Genomic DNA, 20,532 nt, shown 5'->3' on the forward strand with positions numbered 1-20,532 from the left:
GGACGGGTCCAGGTACGAGTGCTCAGACAAGAGCTTTTAAATCACAGAATCTTTCAGTTGGAAGAGACTCTCAGGGTCATCAAGTCCAACTATAACCTGACCTAGCTCTAGCACTAAACCATGTCTCTAAGAACCTTGTCTAAACACCTTTTAAACCCCTCCAGGGATGGTGACCCCACCACTTCCCTCAGCAGCCTGTTCCAATGCCTGGCAACCCTTTCTGTGAAGAATTTTCCCTAATATCCAAAGGCTCCTGCTGCATGACTCAAGAAAGGTAAACTTCATTGCCTTCACAGAACAGGACAAACACAAGTCTGAAAGGTACCAGAAGGATTTTGCGCTCATCCTCATTGGTCTCTGCCTTCATATGTGTGCGACTGGCCTGGGGGCTGACGGACGTCTCATAGGCAGGGACCATTGGTGAACCTGAGCGGTCCAGTGACAGGTTAGTGATGCTGGCTGACCTGTAGTAGAAGAGAGAAGAATTGAAGTATAAGCGTTCATTATATAAACATATGATCATATGAACACCTCCTCAGAGTAGGCATCGACCTTGTAGCATGCTAAAAATGAACTTAAACCTGTGATGTTGTTCATTCTCTTCAATACAGACTTAACGCTTCCTCCCCTGTCCAAGCAGAAGAAAGGATCCCTAGGAAGCAAGTGTATTGCTTTGGAACATTTAATTTAAACACAGACTTTTGTGAAACTCTTTGTAGGAAGCAGTTAGAACTAAGTTTAGGCACAGAAATAAATATGTCTGCATTTGTATAGAGTGGGGAAGGGGTTGGATGCTGGGTAATTAGAAGCTCCCATAGTTTTGAGGTAAAACAGATGACAGCAAGGGCGGCCAGCACCAGGATCCCTGTAACAGGACACTGACATTTCCCCATCTCCTTGAACCATTTAAGATTCCCTCTCCTCAGGTCTCTGGAATACACCGCCTGCAGAGTCCAGAATTTTGAGCACCTGTTCCCAAGGGTGGCTACACTGTCTGCTGAAGCTGGGGGTCACTCCAGCTGACAGTCTTCCTTGTACTGCGATATGGAGCATCCGCCTGATCTCAGCCCAGCTGTTAGGAAATCCTGGTTATGTACTGCAGCACAAACACACCGTTTTGCAATAATCATTGCAAAGCGACAAATGCAAACACAAGTTTCCAGATACCCTCTGCTCCAATATCCCACAACTAGGCAAAGTCTCTGAATAAGCAGAGTGCAACTTCTCACTTCAGCAGCAAAAAGCACATAGTGTAAGCTATTTGTGTTAACAGTGCTCCAAGGAATGAGGATGGAAAATGCTTCTGCACACAGCAACAGGGAAGCTCAAAATGCCAATGCTGAAGTGACTCAAGAGGCTTGCAGCAGTCTCAGCAATGGAAACTGTTGCCAGCCTCTAGTCTTTGGAAGGAAACTCAGATAACATCACAGAGCTTGCTAACTGGCTAACAGACACTACTTGTTCCCAAGAATTCTCAGTGGATGATGTGGCGGAGCCCAGACATGAAATAGCAACGCTACTCTATTTCAGCTTTTGTGCTGCAAGGAAGTGGGCACTGAAGATACGGCAGTCTCAAAAATCAATGCTGATTCCTACTCTGTATCTTCAGGAGGAAGAACAGGCTGGTAAAGGGTTTTATTTAGGTCCTTTTTAGTCATTTATGCAGAAACAAAGGAAACTACACTGGCACTACATCCACATACATCTAGGGGCGATAAGCAAAAACTTTCTGCCATAGTCAGGCACTCAATGCAAGCTAAAGCTCTGCCAGTCTTCCACTGTTCAGATGTTCTCAAGTTAAACAAAGTTAGAACAAGCAGAGTTATGCAGCTTAACAGAAATCATCCTCATGTGGAAGATAAGGCTGACATGCAAGCCCGTCATTAAACACTCCTCCCAGCTGTTGCACAACAGCTACTTTAACTGAGCCACCTATCTGTAAGCAGTAGGTGGTTTTAATTTGTGTAAAAGGGCAGTAAGCAAGAGTTAGAACAGTCAGATTTCATATCTGTGTCTTTATCAGCACCAGTTACACCTGGGACTTCATTTATCTTTTCTAAAACCAGAAGGGGAGATTTTGCAATGAAAATCTCTGTCCTTTAGGGGGACCTGCAATGGAGAAGTTCAAATCCCTCTCCTTGCAATATTGGACTGTTGTGCCATTTTTTTCCCCATAAATAACCAGTCTGAGGAAAAAACAACACATATGCCCCACCTACAGGGAAAACAAATAATACTAAGTAACTTCTGCTACCTGCACCAAAATGCACTCAACCTGTACCTTTTTTGCTTCATCTCATTTAGAAAGAGGCATGGTCAAGCTTGTTTCAAAGCTCCAGCTGCTTTGAGAAGACCTGAACACCAGCATTGCTTAGCCCAAAGCCAATAGCTTGGTTTCCACAGGTTCAGAATTTTGACACAGATAGGTGTCTTATCCTTACTTCTCGAATGTGAGTCTAGACAGGTAAGTACGATGATTAGGCCAGGAATAGCCAGAGAGTTAAATTTTAACCTGAATGAGCAGCTTGGGCCTGCCAGGTCCAGCTTAGAACCCTACGACTATTGCACGTGTGAGCAAACAGCAAAGGCCTTTTAAAATAGACAATATCAAGTCAAACAGGAAGCAAAAGAGCATCCTCAAGGTTTCAGACATTTCTTGACGTCATTGCAGTTATTTAGCATTGAACTTTTAACTGGACTCCTTGCCATGTTTGCCCAGAATTTATTTTTGGTACTAGTTTATTCCCCAGTATTTTACTCCCCCTAGGCGAGATCTTTGGTTCTCAGCTGTACAGTCCGTGTGCATTTCCTCCGAACCACCCCATCACACAGGTGAGTCTGTTTCCTGAATGCCACACCCAGCATCCTTCTCAGCTGAGTTCCCCCATCTCCGCTGGTCCTGCCAAATGCCTCCAAACTGCTAAACATTCTGCATTCCTGTAACACCAACGCAAAGAATTTTCTGAATATCTCCTGACTCCAACACTGAAATTTGGATTATCTTTGCTCTGTTCCTCAGATCCTTGCCTCACCTTTATTTCCCCAACTTAACTGCAGATTTGTAACCACAACCGTAGCAGGAACACTGTGAAGTAGAAATTACTTGTTCTTCTAATACCAGCCTACTGAGTGGGATTAAGCTCAAGCATTCACATTTTATACTAAAGCTCTCAGGAACATTTCCAAGTTCATTTTAACACTCTTGCATAAAGACATATGATGGGATTTTAGCCTAAGGAAGCCTGGTAACTTAAACAAGATCATACTGAATGGAAGAGCAGAGGGAACAGATAGAGGGGGGGGGTGGGAAAGACTCCACAAAACAAGCAAAAGCTACACCCCTGCTCCTCAATGACCTCAGTCTTTGCCTCTCATTACCGTGGCTCTGTTACTCCCTTTTCTTCACCTTCCTCAGAACTCTACCTTCTTAGCCACTTCTTTCCCTTTCTGTCCTCTTTACCACCACCTCTGTTTGACTGACTCAGCAGGTTCCTCATAGCAGTACATTTATTAATAAGAATATGTACGTGGATGGTCTCTCCTTACCATTACATATGGATAATGGGGTGTTCCATTTTAGACATGAAACAGCATGCTCAGTAAAAATAAACACCAAAATACAGGCTTTACAGTGAAGAATGTGCTAGGAGTTTATCCAGAACAGAAAATACTTAGATATAATCAGTTTACCTGTTCCTAGCTGGTGACTTCCCTGCATCCTCCTGGACAGACCCAAGGCGTGCAGACAACGTGGTAGTTGAGGAGTCTGGGTGAATCAAACTGCAAGGAAAAGTAGCACGTTACAGATGTTTGAGAGGTTTGCCGCATGCAGCAGCGTCAGAACAGCTAGAATTAAAATACAGTTAATTATAATGTTACATCTCATCACACCCACGATTGTTGAATCAATGATGAAACAGGGAAATCTTTCCCCACCTATAGGCCAATGATATCTGGAGGACAGTGCTCAAGCCTTCTCCCTTCAGACCCAAGTGCTGGACAATACAGCCTCTTGCTACTGCTCCTATTATCCTGCCTTCCTATCCTCCCTTTATCCCTTTCTTACACATTCTCCTTTACAGGCTGTTATTCCATGCTTTGGAGGCAGAGGCATTGTCCCCATCTCCCCAGCGCACCATCTTTGCAATCTAAGTGTTAAAAAAAAAGCGCACTGTAGCCCACTGCAAAGTTTTACATTTTAAGAGCAACAACCACTGAAGAAAGTATTAATTCTCCTAAAGCAACCATAAACTACCTAATCTCAGTCTTTCTCCCTCTCACAAACAAAAGCAGCCCATGTTTACTCAGTGACTCCCAACAAGACGTAAGAGTTCCAGTATAGACAGAGTTATCAGACTTCCAAGAATGGGCAGTACTTTTCTCGAGTGCTACAAGCTGCCCAAAATAAAGATACAAATCCTTTCTTCACATGTTATGTCTCCAAGCTGTTGACTTTCCATAATAAAGATACTAATAACACATTAGAAGACAGAACTAATGATACCTTCTATTATTTCATAGGCCTGAAGAGAAGCATTCCGAGCACACATACTTATTCCCTAGTTCAAAATTTTGTAATATTTATCCCATGCGTTGCAACGTTACTGCTTTAGCTGACCATGACGTTAAACCAGAAGTACTTTCATTTATTTAGGCCTAAAGCTGATTATTTAATTGTTTCCACATAGGAGTACCATGCTCTGAAAGGCAACATGCAAAGCAAGAGTCAGGGCATTTTCTGAAGACAGACGGTTTTCGAGTTTTTTCTTTTAATCCTGTCAGAACCACTAGAAGAGATCTGCTGGGAGAGACACACAACTAACACCACCCCTCGTTAAAGACAGGCTCCGACTCAAGACCTCCTCAGCAGTTTCACACCTGCCTGTTCTTCTGTTTTAGGGAAATGAGCACAAACACACACACACATCTGATTATTTCTTCCTCCCCCTACCTTAAATTAAATTGAGGTCCTCAGAAATTAACTTGCATACGACTTGAGAAGTAGTACAGTGTTGTTTTATTCATCTTCCAAAAATAAAGATCCCTTCATTCGAGAGTAAGAAAAAGAAATATACTTTGAAAAGAGATCAGAGAACCTTTATAGCTCTCCTTTCAATCCCATTTCAGCTGAAACAGGTGGTTACTTCCACCATTTCTCTCTTATTTACATAAACAGCACCTCTTATATTCTCTTGCCCAATCCAAAACCTGAGAGGTAAAGCATCAGCGTTACATTGACTTGTCTCAACACACTGGTGGTTAGAAGGAATGTCTTTTGGTTCTGTCTTTTTAAACTTTGAAACTAAAAGCCTGCTCTGTCACTGGTATAGAATCACTGATTCAACAGGTTGAAGGAAAAACTGCAAATAATACAAAACTCCACTAGAACAGTTTCCACATTTCAACTTGAAGAACTTTATAAGCAAGCACAGGACTAGATTCTTTTTACAGAAGACACACTTCTAAGTTTCCTAGATGGAAAGCACCAGCTTGAAAACACAGTTAAGATCCCAGAGCTGAGCATGAAGCCATTCAGTTTACCTTTGCCAGGTTAGATCCTCCTCCAGAAAGATGTTGCGGCTGGCTTTGCGGCTCCCAACCGGTGTGCGTGGCTCCCCAGGGTCCAGCACTGACACAGAACATGCAGAATCCGACAGAGCGTTTAAGTCTTCCCCAATGGAGTTACTGTCTGTGGAGTGCGCGTAGCTTAAGGCTATTTTGCGGCAGTAAGTGCAGGCTCGGAGATCCCCTATGGAAAGGGGAACCAGAAAGTGTAAGTGAACAGGAACAAATAGCGCTCTGTTACTGCAGGATCAGAGGTGTTTCGCAGTGGGAAAAGAAGGATTTCCTGTTTCAAAACCTCTTTACACGTTTAGTTCTCATATTCCCTTAAAGAGCAAAACCCCAGATAATTACACACTCCGGGGATTTCTCCAAGTCTAATGATACATAACACATGATCAAAAAGACAGTCAGGTTGTGAGGGCGGGGAGAGAGACAGAGTACATGTGCACACTGAAATCATGGTACAACAGGAGCCAGTCAGGTATGACGTACCAGCTGATGTCTGGAAATCATCACCTCCATCAGGAGATGTCTAGAGTTTGGTAACTGGTATTTGAAAGAACTTCCCTCACCCTCAATTAGAACATCCAGCTCATTACATTTTAAAACTACCATTACTAAGAGCAGCTTTCACTTGAGCACACACTTAGCAGTGAACATCCTTGTTAAGTAGTGGCCATATTTGTTTTGTCATCATGGACATAGCGTTGGTGAAAGTAAGCGGCATGGCATAATCTATCATTGTGCACAAAGAAATTGACAGAATTAAGTCCTGTGATTCTTTTTTGCTTATTTCTAAGCCCACTAGAGACCTGTTCAGCATTCTCTAGCAGATGCCAGAATCTAAAATGCAGTAGTGCAAACACAGCTGAGCATACAGAGAATGTTCTGCATCTCGACAGATAAACCCTACCTGTGTAGCCCATGAATTTTCCAGGGATTTCCTGATTGCAGCATCGACTACAGAAGATCTGCCCACAAAGTCGACAGTGGTGCCTACGCCGGAAAGTGGTGAATTTCTCACTGCAGTCGTAGCACTCTTTGCACTGGCTGTCAGGCATCCAGTACTGCTTCAAGTCGCTGTCCTAAAAGGGAAGGCAGCAGAGAAAAACCACCTTTATTTTGTAAATGAAAAAGGACGTTTAGACTCATGATTGCTTTGTAGATCGTGCACATATATGTGTGTATGTGTGTGCGCGCACTCTTGTGTATAAGCACACGCATGCACAGAAAGGATTTTTCATATGGTTTTATAAGGAGCCAGAAGGCTCAGTGAGTTTTTAGCTGTGAGAATAAATCGAGTAAGCCTTTGGATTCTGCATACAAGATGGAAGCAAAGCAGATAAAACTACCATGAGCTGTAGATAAAGGTCAAGAAGAAACAAACATATGAAGTGCTGTTCGCTCTTCCCTCTCACTTGCCCTGAGCAAATGACAGGCCCTCAACTAGCACAGTTTTTTAAAAACACACACCACACATTAGTTGAAGCTGTTATCCAGGGGTAAATCAAGTTATCAGGATTTATCAGTGCAGGAAGATCATTTCAACAGCTAACACTGGGATGTACTTTGAAAGGATTATAGGTACATGTAAAAAATTTTCTTATATGATCAAATTCTTCAAAACCTCAGTAAGCAGTTGTAAGAGTCTGTTCCAGATTGATGATGTTTCAAAACTCTAGGTTAACTGCTATGTGAAGACAACTGTGGAATATACATTCAGCAGATAATGACATTTACTGGTTTACAGCATGGGTGCAGCCACAGGAATTTTTGTCTGTTTTTAAGACTTGAAAACAAGTAGTTAAAAGTTCCTTTTGGGGTTGCAGCTATGAACAGAGCAAGACAAATCTCTCAATTATGATTCTGAGCACACCAGCTACAATTACCACAGATGGAGACAACCGCTAGTGGTCACAAGACAGCTCTGACCATGAAACACTCTTTGCCAGTGTGCAGTGTTCATTACGCCTTTTCAGAGGGACTGAATACTCTGCATTTTTCTTAGGAAAAGAAAGTGCTGCAAAAATTTTCTCAAAACAACCTGAGAAGAGAGTAACCACGGAGAAGAAAGGTTAACTCTGCTTTTCACATAACCAAAAAGGCATACCTTGAATTGGAGTTTATTTTTGGATGTCTACAAAGTGAAGTTTGACATAGCTGCTAGCCCAATTTTAACACCAAAACAGCTATGATCAAAAAGACAACAATCTCATGCTGTCCTCCTGTAAGAAAACTCATACAGAAAGAGGTCAAAGACTGCTTGAGGCAGTCTAGTGTTCAAGAGAGCCTAGAAATTTTTAAATTAACACTAAGCTTGGAAAGATGCAGTGAGGAGCTTTGCCAAGGAACTGCTGCAAAGCTGCAGGGGATGACAATTTACAGCTCTTGCTGTGGCTCTGCAGGACAAGCCAAGCCTCAGGTTCTGCCACCAAGAGAGTGGCTGTTCCTCAAGTCAGCATGCTGACAATTAACACATCGCTTTCAGAGAAAGATCTAGACACGTTCATTTACTGCTGCATTCTGTGTGTGTGAGCACTTCTCCAATTGCCTCAGAAGACTGCTGAAAATCTCCAGGGCCTTCAGAAGCTGCCACAAACTGAAATATTAGTAGGGGCCACAGTCAATGCCCTGCTTACTGCAATGAAAGGCTTTTAGTTTACCCTCAAAAATATCACCCTTCCTACCAAAGCAAAGTTACTCTTACAAGCAGAATAGCACTGAAAGCTGAGTTTACTCAAAGTCTACCTGTAAAAGGTACCAAGCCAAAAGCCTTTTTCCTCTTCACTGAGTTTAATTAAACACACTTTTGCTTGTCCATGTCTTGCTCCCAGACACAGCTATTTATAGCGTCACTTATAAATAGTTGCGGCTTCTTTTCTCAGCTAGCTCCTGCCCTTAAAGGCATGGTCCAACACAGCACAGGGAGCTGAAATCAGCAAGTCAGTAGCAACCACCAAACCCTTATCCAGACAAATTAAAACTGATTAACAGGACAAGCCTTTCAAGCAAATATTGCTGACTGATCATCACCACACTAAGTAGCAAATTTAATTCATCTTCAGAATTCTCACTACTATTTGTGACAGCCAATGTGTTTCACCTACTCATGCTTAGCCTTGAAGGGGAAAAAAACAAAAATCAGGTAATACAGAAGTAGGAAGGAGTCTACAATGAGAGCATCTGTTTCAAGGTCAAGATGCTAAGTAACTGCAATGTTTCACTCCTACAATATGACAGATGTTTGACAAGTCAAAAGTCAGCATCCACTTGAATTGCTTCCCCTGCATTCACACAGTGAGTTTTGAGTTTATTCACTCATCCTTCAAGCATCTGAAAATATCCCCATGATGCATGTAAAAATGAAGCTCCGAGAAAACCAGTAACAGTTCGGGTTTTAGACAGTTTAGCCTACAAATCCCTCAGAAGTAGTACCTGACTCTTCCCCTCCATGATTTCTTTGAGGCGCTTTAAAACGGTGCTGAGGCTTCTCAACTGAACTGCTGTTCGAGGATCATGACCTCCGAGAGGTGGTTCTACTTTTCTTCGATTGTCTGGAAGGGAAGGGAGAGTAACATTCATTTCTTCCACGATACATCAACATTCACGTCACAACACAAAACCCCATCAGAGGGAGAAATGTTCAAATATGTTTGCACTTCATGAAGTTACAGCATGTATAATTTCTTGCCCTTGCACTCTCCTCTCCCAGCAGGAGTTTCTGATGCCAGATCACTTGCTCTGACTGACATTTTAAATACCATCCTCTGTGTTTGCAAGAACCGATTAAAGCTCTCTGAGAATGAAAACATATTTTAAAGAAGCGATTTTCAACCTATTATCTGAACCTTGTAATAGCCTTCTAGAAAGCTCTGAAGTCTCATTTCAGAATGCCCTCTAGGATATTAGTACTTGAAAATAATTGCAAAAATATTCACATTCCCCCTAGTATTGGAATAAGTCAATACCTTAACCTGAAATTATTTATAAATGACTACAGCAAATCTCAATTGCTCAGTTTCTATTAAAAACAGTAACTCAGAATAAAATGCATACAGCAGTTCATGTTTTTGAGGTTTTTTGTTTTGTTTTGTTATTTTCTAAGAAAAAAAGTCAAGTTGTTAAGAACTTGTACAGTCATTCTTGATTAACTATAGCAAAGAGACTCCTGAATAAAAAGATACTGCAGCTAATTTCATTCCTATAAAATACTAATTACTTCGAAGCATTGTTGTACAAGGTATAAACAGGATCCTTCTCTCCAGAAGGATCTGCAAACGCAGCACTGTATCTACCCAAACATTTAAACATCTTCAGAGTCACTTTTCTACAGTTTAAAGTTCCTTACCAGCTTCGCTGCTCTCCATCTGACCAGCATTTTATTGCGATCCCCCAACACAGGATGAACAGTCATGGCTGTTCTGTTTACTGCTTCAGCTCCCACTGATGTCAGCGGGACTGGCAGCACCAGCACAACCCTGTTAACTGTTTCCGTGCAGTAACGACGAGGCCGCTCCTTTGTGTGCAGATCAAAACCCTTAAGTATACGTCATTAAAACTGGGGGATTCCGTGCCTCCTCTTCATGTTCTTAATAGATATTTTTAGTTAATCAGCCCACGTATAGCTGCTTAATGACCCATGTACAGCAAAGAGTCCATAACAAGAGATGATTTTAAAGAGATTCTAGGGTGCTTAAACCCAGTTCTGTGGCTAGCCACTTTGAATTTGGTTTAAAAAAAGAAAAAAATCAAATAAATATACTTTTGGACAACAACAAATTGAGTATTCAGGGTGATTAAAGGAACTTTAATATTTCAAGAAAACATTGATAATACCATAGAAGCCTTCGGCTCCTCCTCACTTCTGTCACAAGATCTACGCTGCATTTACTTCCTGGACTTCCCTGCTGTAACTTTTTAATTCAAGAGTATCTTCTTTCCAGGAATGTTCCTTCCAATTCAGAAAATTACTATAGCCCTTTCATTCCTAATTAGCTATAAATCTCATCAGGCAAGTGATTCCAAAAGTATGAACAGACACAGCACTGAGGAAACACCCCAGTAACTACACACTGGTTCTCTTGTTAGTTAAATGCCCTTTTCTGTGTTACATAAAACAATGTCAGAAGGATGTCACCTCCATTAGAAAAAGCACACCATCAGCAGCTGGAGCACAGGGCTTGCTTGTTTATATTAGAGCAGCTGACTGATTCTCAGATTAAAATTCATTTGGCTCTTTTTCTTCTCAATCACGTGGTTTCTCCCTTTCTGGGGGAAACACACTGTATAGCAAGAATGGAAGAGGTTATTCCTGCAGTCCAGGACACACTGTGTCTAACACACTATCTTTATAAAACAATTCCCATGTAGCAATCTTAGGTTAACTCTTACTCCTGATCCACATTCCAACACTATAAATGCCACAGCCATTTTCTCAGGTAACGCACGCACAATTAACAAATGTATATGTTTTCGAGCACTGTATTTCCTTATTTCACCACTAAATCTTCAAAATTCATGTTCCCTTCCACAAACACGGAAACTCTCAGAGTACTTTTCTTGCTTTGCTGACATCATCATCCCAACTGCCATCAGCTGCCCTTCTGAAGAGATTTAATTTTTCTTTTGATCTGATCCCAAGAGGGTTGATGACATACACACATCTAAGTAGTGGTAACCTTTTTTAGTGCTTCTGAAGCAGCAAATTCAGTATATGCTACTGGAGGAAAAATGAGACAAAAGAAAAAAACACACACACACACAAAACCTCACGCACCCCACCAGCCACAATTAAAATTACATATAAGAAATTAGGTTTTTAAAATAAAATTAAACTTGATTTAAGTGTTATTTAATCTGTTACGAAAACCAGATCAGCTCCACAAATTTTTGCTTGTCATTGTCCAGCCAGCGCAAAAACAACCGTAGGAAACCATAGGAATCACAGACTAGTTCAGGTGGGAAGGACCTTCCCAGCTCCCCCAGTGCCCCCCCTGCCATGAGCAGGGACATCTTCACCAGCTCAGGTTGCTCAGAGCCCTGTCCAGCCTGGCCTGGGATGTCTCCAAGGGATGGGGCATCCACCACCACCCTGGACAAGCTTCCTCATGGTTTTGATACATAGTCCTGCAGCTTTCTCAGTTCACAGCTCTACAATCTCTTCATTCATTTAGTCTTCATCCCTAGCCAAACGCTCGCTCACACAAGACAGTCACTTTTCACTTGATACCATTTTGCATTTAATAAATGAAAGCCAGCTGCATCTCAGCCCTCCAGTGTAACACATCAACCCTCCTCCTTCCTATATATACTCATGGCTGCTGATGCTTGGCAAAACCTATACATCCTCTGCAATACTATTAATGTATGTTTTTTTCCTCTTTTTCCTGCTCTCCCCATTTGAACTGTGATCACTGGGAAAGAACCTGCATTACCATTCCAGCTACAATTACCTACTCAGTACATTCTTCTGAGTTCAGGTCACAGAAAGATTTGCTCAGTAAGTCATGCAATTCATCTGCATCCTCGGTTACTGAATTATTGAAATATATTTTTCTAGGGTTTCTTTCATGACCCTATGTATTTTAGCATAGATTTTACAGTGAACAACAAGTCAAAAACACAACAATAACTACTTTTTTGCAACGTTACTACTAGTTTCAGTTTACAGGAAGAGAGTTGACCATAAACTTACAAAAGAGGTACAACAGAGTTTCAACAATAAACAGATACACCCACCAGGGATACCAGAGTTTTGCTTATACGAATCAACATCAATTGCTTTCTAGGTGTTCACTGCCAAAGCATTTCATTTCAAATTAAAGTTCACTATCATAGTTCAAACATTGCATCTTCCTCAAGTCACTGCTACACAAAGTACTGACATGAGAAGTATGAAAGCTCTCCTTAACTTCATTTTACAACATGCATTTTCATTTTCCAAAAGATGCTCTCTGGTAATAAGATGTGTCCCTTATGATTCCCAGTAACCACCACATACTTTCCTCAGGCCTTTTTCCCCCCTCATATGATCGTTGGCCTTTCCTTCCTTCTCCTAAGCTCCTTTGCCGTTCCCTATTACTGCCAGCCTGCTGCAATTGTCTCGCATTAACAGCATTATCCTGCATGACAGGGTAATAAGCTAGAAGTGCTTTTACTCCCAATGCTCCCTCTTCAATTGGTCAGCATTTCTAGTTCTCCTTGAACTGGATTTGCCAGCTGTGACACTATCTTGGTACAAGACTATTTTGGTTCAGTACAGCACATGCAGTCCCATACAGCTGGCATCTTTGATGTCAGCCAGGCATCCAGCACCTTCTCCTGTTTTCACAAAGCCAGCAAGGTGCTATTATAACATTTTTCACGTAAGCAGTCCTGAAGGGATGCGCACAACTGAAATCCTACATACTTTGATGGTAGAGACTTTCCTACAAAAGCCACCATCCCTCCATGTTGTTCTGCACTTGCAGTTGTCAACCAGCAAGGCCCCTGAGCAGTGAGAAGATCTGCCCTGCAGACAGTGCAAGCTAATGGACGGACAAGCTATGGGAGTCAGCATTTTCAGGCACAATTTCATTCCATCACTATTTAGAAGCACCAGCAGCCTTTTATTTATTTATTCCTTTCAGTTTGCTTAAGCTTGGCACGTTATTTAAACCCAAGTAGGCTACGGAGACCTTTGTGAAGGACTTAAAGCATTTTCCTGCCTACACTTATCAATGTTATGAAGTATCTGAGTAATAGCCAAGCCCAGAGACATTTACAGTCCTGCAGATCCAAGGCTGCAAGAAGACTCAACTGTATTAGACATGTCACTGAACTGAGTGGGTGAACTGACCACGTGTTTACGTAAATCACATCACTTATTTTCATCCTTTTCATTCTTTAGATATGAGAATAATTTCTAAGATTATTTGTGCAGCCAAGCATCAGCTGCAATGGCAGAAGTAAAATTCTCCTCTGCTCAATGTTCAGAAATCCTCAAAGACCTGATTATTCAGCAACTTTTAAGACAATAGAAAATTAATTTTCATGCCTTCTAAAGTTTGCTTGAACAAAAACAATGCCTGTTTTTTGGAGAGGGAAGATGCAAGTACTTTTCCCCTCTTTAAATACAGTAAGATGACTTGAAAATCTCCCATGAAACCTCCCCACCAATCCAGTACACTGAAATTTCTTCCAAAAACGAGCAGCAATTCCTGCTTGGTCTAACTTCTTTCCAGGCTGATTCACCCTCACATTTTCCTAAGCGTACCTTCATCCAAACCCAGGGACATGAATGGAAGTCCTGAAAAGGAGCTTGAATAACATAGCAACAGTTCCTCCCCCACACTGTAGATTAAGTCTCATTTCCCTGGCTGCCTATTCCCAGTGAAGTCAAAGAGCAGGATTACTTCTGCCTTCTGAGTACCAAACAACCCACCTCACCTAAAGGTTTCTAATGTGTAATCCCCAGATAACTTCCAAGTGATTTAAAAGAGGTAACTAAGGACGAAGTAAAATAAACTGGCAAATCAGGCAAGAGCACACTGCTGTACTTCGGGCATTTGAGAGAAAGCCTTAAAGAAAAAAAATACAAAAGCAAAATAAAAAACCCACACTTTAATTGGTTTGTTGTGACAGGTACAACTGAATAGCACAAACAGTACTAGAGGGCAAGGAGGAAGATGGTGAATGTGTTCAGCTATAGCAGAATGCAAATGACAAAAATGAAAATACTAGTTATCTGTACCGGACTTTTGCCTAGTTACCAAGACTAGACATCTTTCTAAAAATCCCATACACATTAACAACATTTAAGATCCAATCTGTTTGCACTAGGTACCATACTCTTGCAAATACCATCTTCCACAGGATTTTCACCCAACTTAGCGTTTTGCTTAAGGCGGTCACAGACAGCCAACCGTAACCAGGCAGATCAAGAGTGACCCCTGCAATCTACTTACTAGTTCTTCCAGATCTTCATAAAGCCATTACACAGTTGCACCTTTGAAATAACATTCAATTCCCATTCCAGCTAAAGAGATTCAGTATTGAATCTGGCAATATTTCCAAAGTTAAGAATAAAAAAAGGTTTAGACACAAGTTCCTGTTAAATGCTTCTCAAAACATGTACAAACAAAAACCTGCATTTATAACTCCCTTGAAGACACAAACATCAACCCCATTCAGACTGAGCTCTAAAGTTAGAGTTTGCACATGGCTGTTAAGAAACTGAAGTCTCTCAAGACAAAGCAAAAATTTTCAGGATCAAGGTTCAAATGACTTTAAGACATTGGATCTGTTTTGGCAGCCTCTTTTGCTCCAGACTGTTTTGCAATTGAAAGAACAGAGCCCCAACAACTGTCTCTTGCTGGAACACTAGGAAGCATGGAGAAAACATGTTTCTGAGGTTAAAGTGCAACCTCACTAACAGAAGCAGTGGAGCTTGGTACCAAATTCTGCTATCAAGCTGGACAGTCAACAGACCTTTGTTCACCTCTTTCTGCCTCACTCTGAAGCCTCCCAGACTGGCTAGTACAACATCCCCCTGTAGCACAAAGAGCTGAAATTACCCAAGGTTGTAGAAGATCTTCTTTGTAGCTCGCCAGTCAGTTGTTTTTTGTAAGGAATCGGTGACCTCAGAGACTGAGCCCTGGTCGGATGCTGAGGACTGGACCAGCCACCACTCAACACTTGCGGATCATTCTGTCCTGCCTCTGCTCGCTCTGTCGGGGATGAAAGCCTGCCATCATCTGGAGTTAACAAAAAGCAAGAAGCCAACTGTTCAGACATGATAAAGAAAACCAATAGTGCATGCAAAACTAATAGTAAGAAATTCTCATAAATAGAGCATTTGGGTCATGATTATACATAACAAAATACAATAACTTTTAGTCTGAAAAATATCATGCAAAATAAGGAAACATGTAGAATTTGTCTGTCAAGGCTCAGGCTTTTTCAGAAATATCCCTATTGTGAAAAGCGTCTAAAAAAACCAAACTGGCAAGCGTGAATTAATCTTGCTACATTATCAGCTTCTGCCCTGGAAAGAGTTTTTCTGTTATGTTAGAAGCCAGTGCTGAGGCCACATTAAAGCTACTACAGCCTTTAATAAACCACTCTTTTCCATCAGAGGATCAAGTACAGACAGGTTCTCGCTGATTCCAGGAACGTGTCCATTTCATGTGCCGTTTCAAGGTTGTTTTCCCATTCTTTCAACACAATACTTTGCTGACTCCAGCTACATTTGTCAGAGACAAACAAGTGAAGCCAATATTGACCACATTTTACATTACTTTCAATAAATGAATAATGACAAGCCATATTCTACTATGCAAACTAATCACAGTCATACCAAGTAATTATTTTTAATTCCGCATGAGAGTCTGAACAGATCTGTTTACTTGTGCAAAAAGCTATCTAGATCCTTTTTCCCTAACCCAAACATTGCTTAGCAGAGCTGGATAACGAAAAGACTAAACAAAAGCAGCTGAACAATTTGCCATCTCCAGCAAAAAGTTTTGTACAAAATCAAGGTGCATTCATTCACCATTCTTCGCAGTATACTTCTTTGAAACAAAAAAGAAAAACTCATATAGTTATTTAAGAGCCTGCCTACTGAGAATGTGTTTCATGATACACATGGCACAAAGGCCAAAATCAAGTAGTAGTTTTTAATATACAAAACTTGCATGACATTTCAGATCTCTTGATGGGCAACACCTCAGCCATGCAAATTAAAGGCAGATTTTCTGTAAACACAGCTTTATTGCAGCTCAGCTGCCACCCAGATGAAGGTACAAGAGGCACAGGAAGGTGAGGAGTGGAGGAAGTCCAGAGTAGGAACTTGCACTGGAAGGACAGGCACACATTTTGCTCATATAAGCTGGCAGAGGGTTACTCCTGCTTTTAACCCCCAAAACTTCATACAAACAGAAATCCAGATGCCCAGCTAAGAAGCTATACAATACTATCTGCTAACTGGCTTGTCTCTGACCTTCACAGACAGCCACAGATTTCCAGCTGCAAGATGACAGCTATCTTCTCCTCCAGCAAAGCTCTACTATGTCACCCAAAAGCAAGACGCAGTATCTCCCACAAAAGAACTGACTCACCATCCATTTGCCCAGCCATTTGACATTATGCTCTTATATCCAGAGGTGTTTTTACAAGTTCATGTGGCAGCAGAGGGCATCAATAAAACAGACAGCACGCACCATCCACACACACGGTCCCCCAAGAACTTACCTTTGCTGAAACGGAAGAGATTTACAAAAGAGCTGTAGGCTGATTTAAAAGGAGGCTCATCTTGGTCAGGAGTAAGAGGTTTGAAGTGGGTGAGATGAGATGGACTACTAGGAGAACGAGGTAGATCACTGGCGGAGTCCAGCGTTGGAGACCGTTTGTCATCTGCGGCCATTTCAGGTGCCCTGGAAAGAGTTCGACAATGTGCATTACACACAGGGAAGTAAAAAAGAACATCTTCAGTCAACTGAAGAGAAGGTGTCTCATTAGATGGGCATTCATCCCACCTACCCCAGACATCTGCAATTAGCACAGGTCAACAGTGCCAGAATTCGGAGCCCACGTACCCTGCCTAGTCACCAGCAAGAGACCAGCATCTCTGCAGAGAGCAATTCAGAGCCCCGAATTAAACATCCCGAGCAATGAAAGCAGGCAAACAGCAACTACACCGTCCGACAACACACTCTGGTTGCTGTTTTATGGGAACTTGAAGTTTTCAAATGGGGACCCTGCATGTGCACCACAAAGAAGTTTTAACTTCAGCTCAAGAGAAGAGTTGTCAATGCTGCGACTTCTGCAGCCCTCATTAACAAGAAAACTGAAGACAGAAACACCTGAGGAAGCACAAGACATACTCGTTGTTTGGCCAGGTTAACTTCAGAACAAACTGCAAACAAAAGCAAGACTGAAAGATTAAGTTTGGTGGCACACTGTTTCCTTCCCCTCCACACTACAATACAGGACCTTGTGCAAGTTACCAGGCAAGCAACCCAAGCTGCGGCTTATTTGTTGTCATATCTAACATCTCCAAACCTCCTCATTTTTGAGAGTGATTACATTAAGGAAAAAAACGAAACCACACAAATGAAAACCCCCAAACAAACAAAAACCAAAAACCCACAACCAACCAACCAACACACACAAACAAAAGATTTCAACACAAACAAAAACCACACCACAGTCTCTATTAGGGGAAGCCATACTTGTTAAACCTACTTGCTGTGTACCAAAGCCTTCATACAACCAAGAATCATACTTTCTCATGGCCCATATTCTTTAATGTCAATACACACCTGATTTCTTCCACTCCACCCCACTAAGCCTGCACTCCTAGCCTGCGAGGCTAAGGTGCTTACTACCTCCATCTTTGTTTAAGCAAGACTTAGTGAAACATTTGGCAGAGCAGGAACACTGGGAGCTGAAGGAATCTATGAGTGACAGCTGACCTTGACATATTCTTGACATGTCAAGGATAAAACCTCACAAGAGTCTACTTCCTGCTCAGCAGCTTATACATGCTCCTTCATGGAATACCAGTTTCCACAACTGCTTCCTACAATCTACAGGCATATTTTGCTGACTAGAACATTTTCTTCCAAGTTCTAAGAAGCCACACTAAAAACTTATGCAGTGCAGAGAAAATCCACATGCCAGCAAACTGTACGGTGCTCATGTGACAAGGTTTGACCACTTCTACAACAAACGCATGAAAGATGGTATCTGCAAGTCAATCAGATGACTTCTCAGGGGACTTCAGCTTCTTGCTCTGTATATTAAGCACCTTTAGCTCAGAGTTTCTCCTGATATTCACATATGCTTAAGAAAGAAAACAGAGAGACACCATTCAGAAAGTTTCGAGAAAAGCTTTGGTCATGTTCTTTATGTAAGGTTGGGTCTTAGTCTGGAACGCTTTTGCATCCCTTTCTCCTGTAAGTCGTGGCACATTTTGCTGCTGTGCATTTCAGCAATATTATTCAAGCAATAGATTATTTGAACATGCTTAAACACCAGAGCTCATGGCAAATGCCTTCAAGAGCATGTCTTCAGGTAAATTTTGAGTTGTTTCTTCAATACTTAAGACAACTGATAACTTGCTTTTTAAATGCTGAATGCACCCCATTAAAAATGCTGTTATGAAGAAATGCTGAATGCACCCCATTAAAAATGCTGTTATGAAGAAATGCTGAATGCACCCCATTAAAAATGCTGTTATGAAGTCAACCAGAAGTTTTATAAGAAACTATGTTCGTCTCTCAGCAAGTGGCTACAGCCTGGCAAGACAACAAAACAGGGAAGTCTCTGAACTTGCATACATCACATAAGCAACTATGGAAAAATAAACTTTAGCTTCAAGGAAAAAGAAAAAAAAAAAAAAACAACACCACACAGTAATTACTTCTGTGGCAGCAGTACGGTCTCATTAAAACAGATGGAAAAGAAGAGCATTGTACTTGGCATTAGCTCCAGAAGCACCTGGATTTTCTGTGCTGCACAATACATTAGCCACAGAGGGTATCACCCTTTCTAGTTCTCCCACTAAAAGCAAAACCCCCCCTCCCCACCCTCAACAAACAGGGGAACAGTCACTTATTTGTATGTTGTGGGAAATCAGAAAGCAAGGCACAGGTATCAGTCAACAGGCACAAAACAGACTGCATCTTCCTCAGGATGCACAGCAAACAGCCTCAGGGGATCTATTCACAGCCACTTCGGGCTGCAACACCTTCAGCAATCACCAACTCACCGCCCATGAAACACGGAGCGCGAGCACGGGTGGAACCTCCACACACGTTCAGCATTTACATCCAGAACGGCTCCTGGACCCCCAGAACCAGTCACCTCCAGGCGCACCCGGGGTGGAAAACCCGAACAGCTGTGACTGAAACGACTGCGTGACTCACACACTTCACACAACCTCAGCGCGCTCCCCTCAGCGAGGGGACACCCGCCCGCCTCAGCCGCGCGCCCACATCACCTGAGCGGGACGGGGAGGGACGGAGCAGCGGCCACGCAGCGACGCCGGGGCAGCCTCGGGGCAGCAGCGCCGCCATAGGCCTGGCCCCACAGCGAGAGCTCACACACCCGGGGAGCCACCACTGCGCGCCCACGCAGGATCGCCCGGTCCCGGCCGTGGTGTCCTCACCTGCTCCCCGCGGTACCGAACCACAGACCCGGCTCCGCGCCGCCTCTTTCACACCCCCGGCCCGGCCCTACCAACCCGCCGCCAGCCCTGCCCAATCGCCCGCCGATGGCGGCGCTTCTCACCGAGGCATCACCAATCGAGGCTCCGCGCCAACCCACCCGCCGGCAGCGGCCGTCGGGGCGGGGCCCTGCGCTCCGCCGGCCCCGCAGCCCCGTCACCGTGCTCCGCCTCCCCCGCGGCGCTGCTCCGGCTCCGCGCTGCGAGGGGCGCCTCCCGGGCGGGACCGTTCCAGGCCGCCACAGCGGGAGCCGCCGCCTGCCTGGCAGCGGAGGCAGCCCGGGAGGCGGGCGTGCCCCCGCGGGGTTCCTCCCCGGCTTCCCCGCCCCGGCTCCCACAGGGCCGCCTTCTCCTCCCCCTCAGGGCGGGCAGCCCCGCTGCTCGGCGGGCCTGTCGTGCCGATATGGCCGCTGCCGCGCCAGCGAACGTGTGCGTGTCCGTGCCCACCCGTGTGTTCGCGTGTCCCCTGGGCTGCGCCGCGGGGCGGTGCCGCCGAACCCCGCGGAGTCAGGCCCGCACAGCGCCGAGGGCAGGATGGCCGCCCGCGCTCCAGCCCCTCGACGCCCAGGCCTTCGTGCCCGCCAGCGCCATCGGCTGCCGTGTGGCGGCGCAGGCCACTTACTGCGGCTGTGCTGGGAGAGCGCGGAAACGCCCCGGCCCGGCGGAACGGCCGCGGTGCGTTACGTGCTGCCGCGGCTTCCTCACAAGGAGGCATCAGCGCGCAAAACCCGCGGGTCAGGGCCGAACAGCCGCTCCGGGGG

At 43.6% G+C, this 20,532-nt stretch overlaps 1 protein-coding gene across 11 annotated transcripts in view; it reads right to left on the minus strand.

Annotated features, from left to right (window-relative positions):
* Nucleotides 1-20,528, minus strand: part of PIKFYVE (phosphoinositide kinase, FYVE-type zinc finger containing) — a gene marked incomplete at its 3' end in the record, with an annotated part of 62,632 nt that extends 42,104 nt beyond the window's left edge. For 7 of the 11 annotated variants that reach the window (XM_082055634.1, XM_082055633.1, XM_082055630.1 and 4 more), the window contains exons 1-8: nucleotides 20,394-20,528; nucleotides 16,795-16,976; nucleotides 15,120-15,299; nucleotides 9,001-9,119; nucleotides 6,479-6,650; nucleotides 5,542-5,749; nucleotides 3,691-3,780; nucleotides 326-464 (exon numbers count right to left, since the gene is read on the minus strand). In XM_082055634.1, coding sequence (XP_081911760.1) covers nucleotides 326-464; nucleotides 3,691-3,780; nucleotides 5,542-5,749; nucleotides 6,479-6,650; nucleotides 9,001-9,119; nucleotides 15,120-15,299; nucleotides 16,795-16,966 — 1,080 coding nt within the window. In that variant the 5' untranslated portion in view covers nucleotides 16,967-16,976; nucleotides 20,394-20,528. Of the gene's footprint in view, nucleotides 1-325; nucleotides 465-3,690; nucleotides 3,781-5,541; nucleotides 5,750-6,478; nucleotides 6,651-9,000; nucleotides 9,120-9,913; nucleotides 10,016-15,119; nucleotides 15,300-16,794; nucleotides 16,977-19,315; nucleotides 19,347-19,714; nucleotides 19,767-20,393 lie in introns of those variants that run through there. The other 4 variants (XM_082055628.1, XM_082055627.1, XM_082055629.1 and 1 more) reach the window with 4 other exon arrangements.
* Nucleotides 20,529-20,532: the final 4 nt, after the last annotated feature.

Source organism: Streptopelia decaocto (assembly GCF_964273445.1).
Source record: "Streptopelia decaocto genome assembly, chromosome: 6".
In the NCBI taxonomy this organism is placed as follows: domain Eukaryota; kingdom Metazoa; phylum Chordata; class Aves; order Columbiformes; family Columbidae; genus Streptopelia; species Streptopelia decaocto.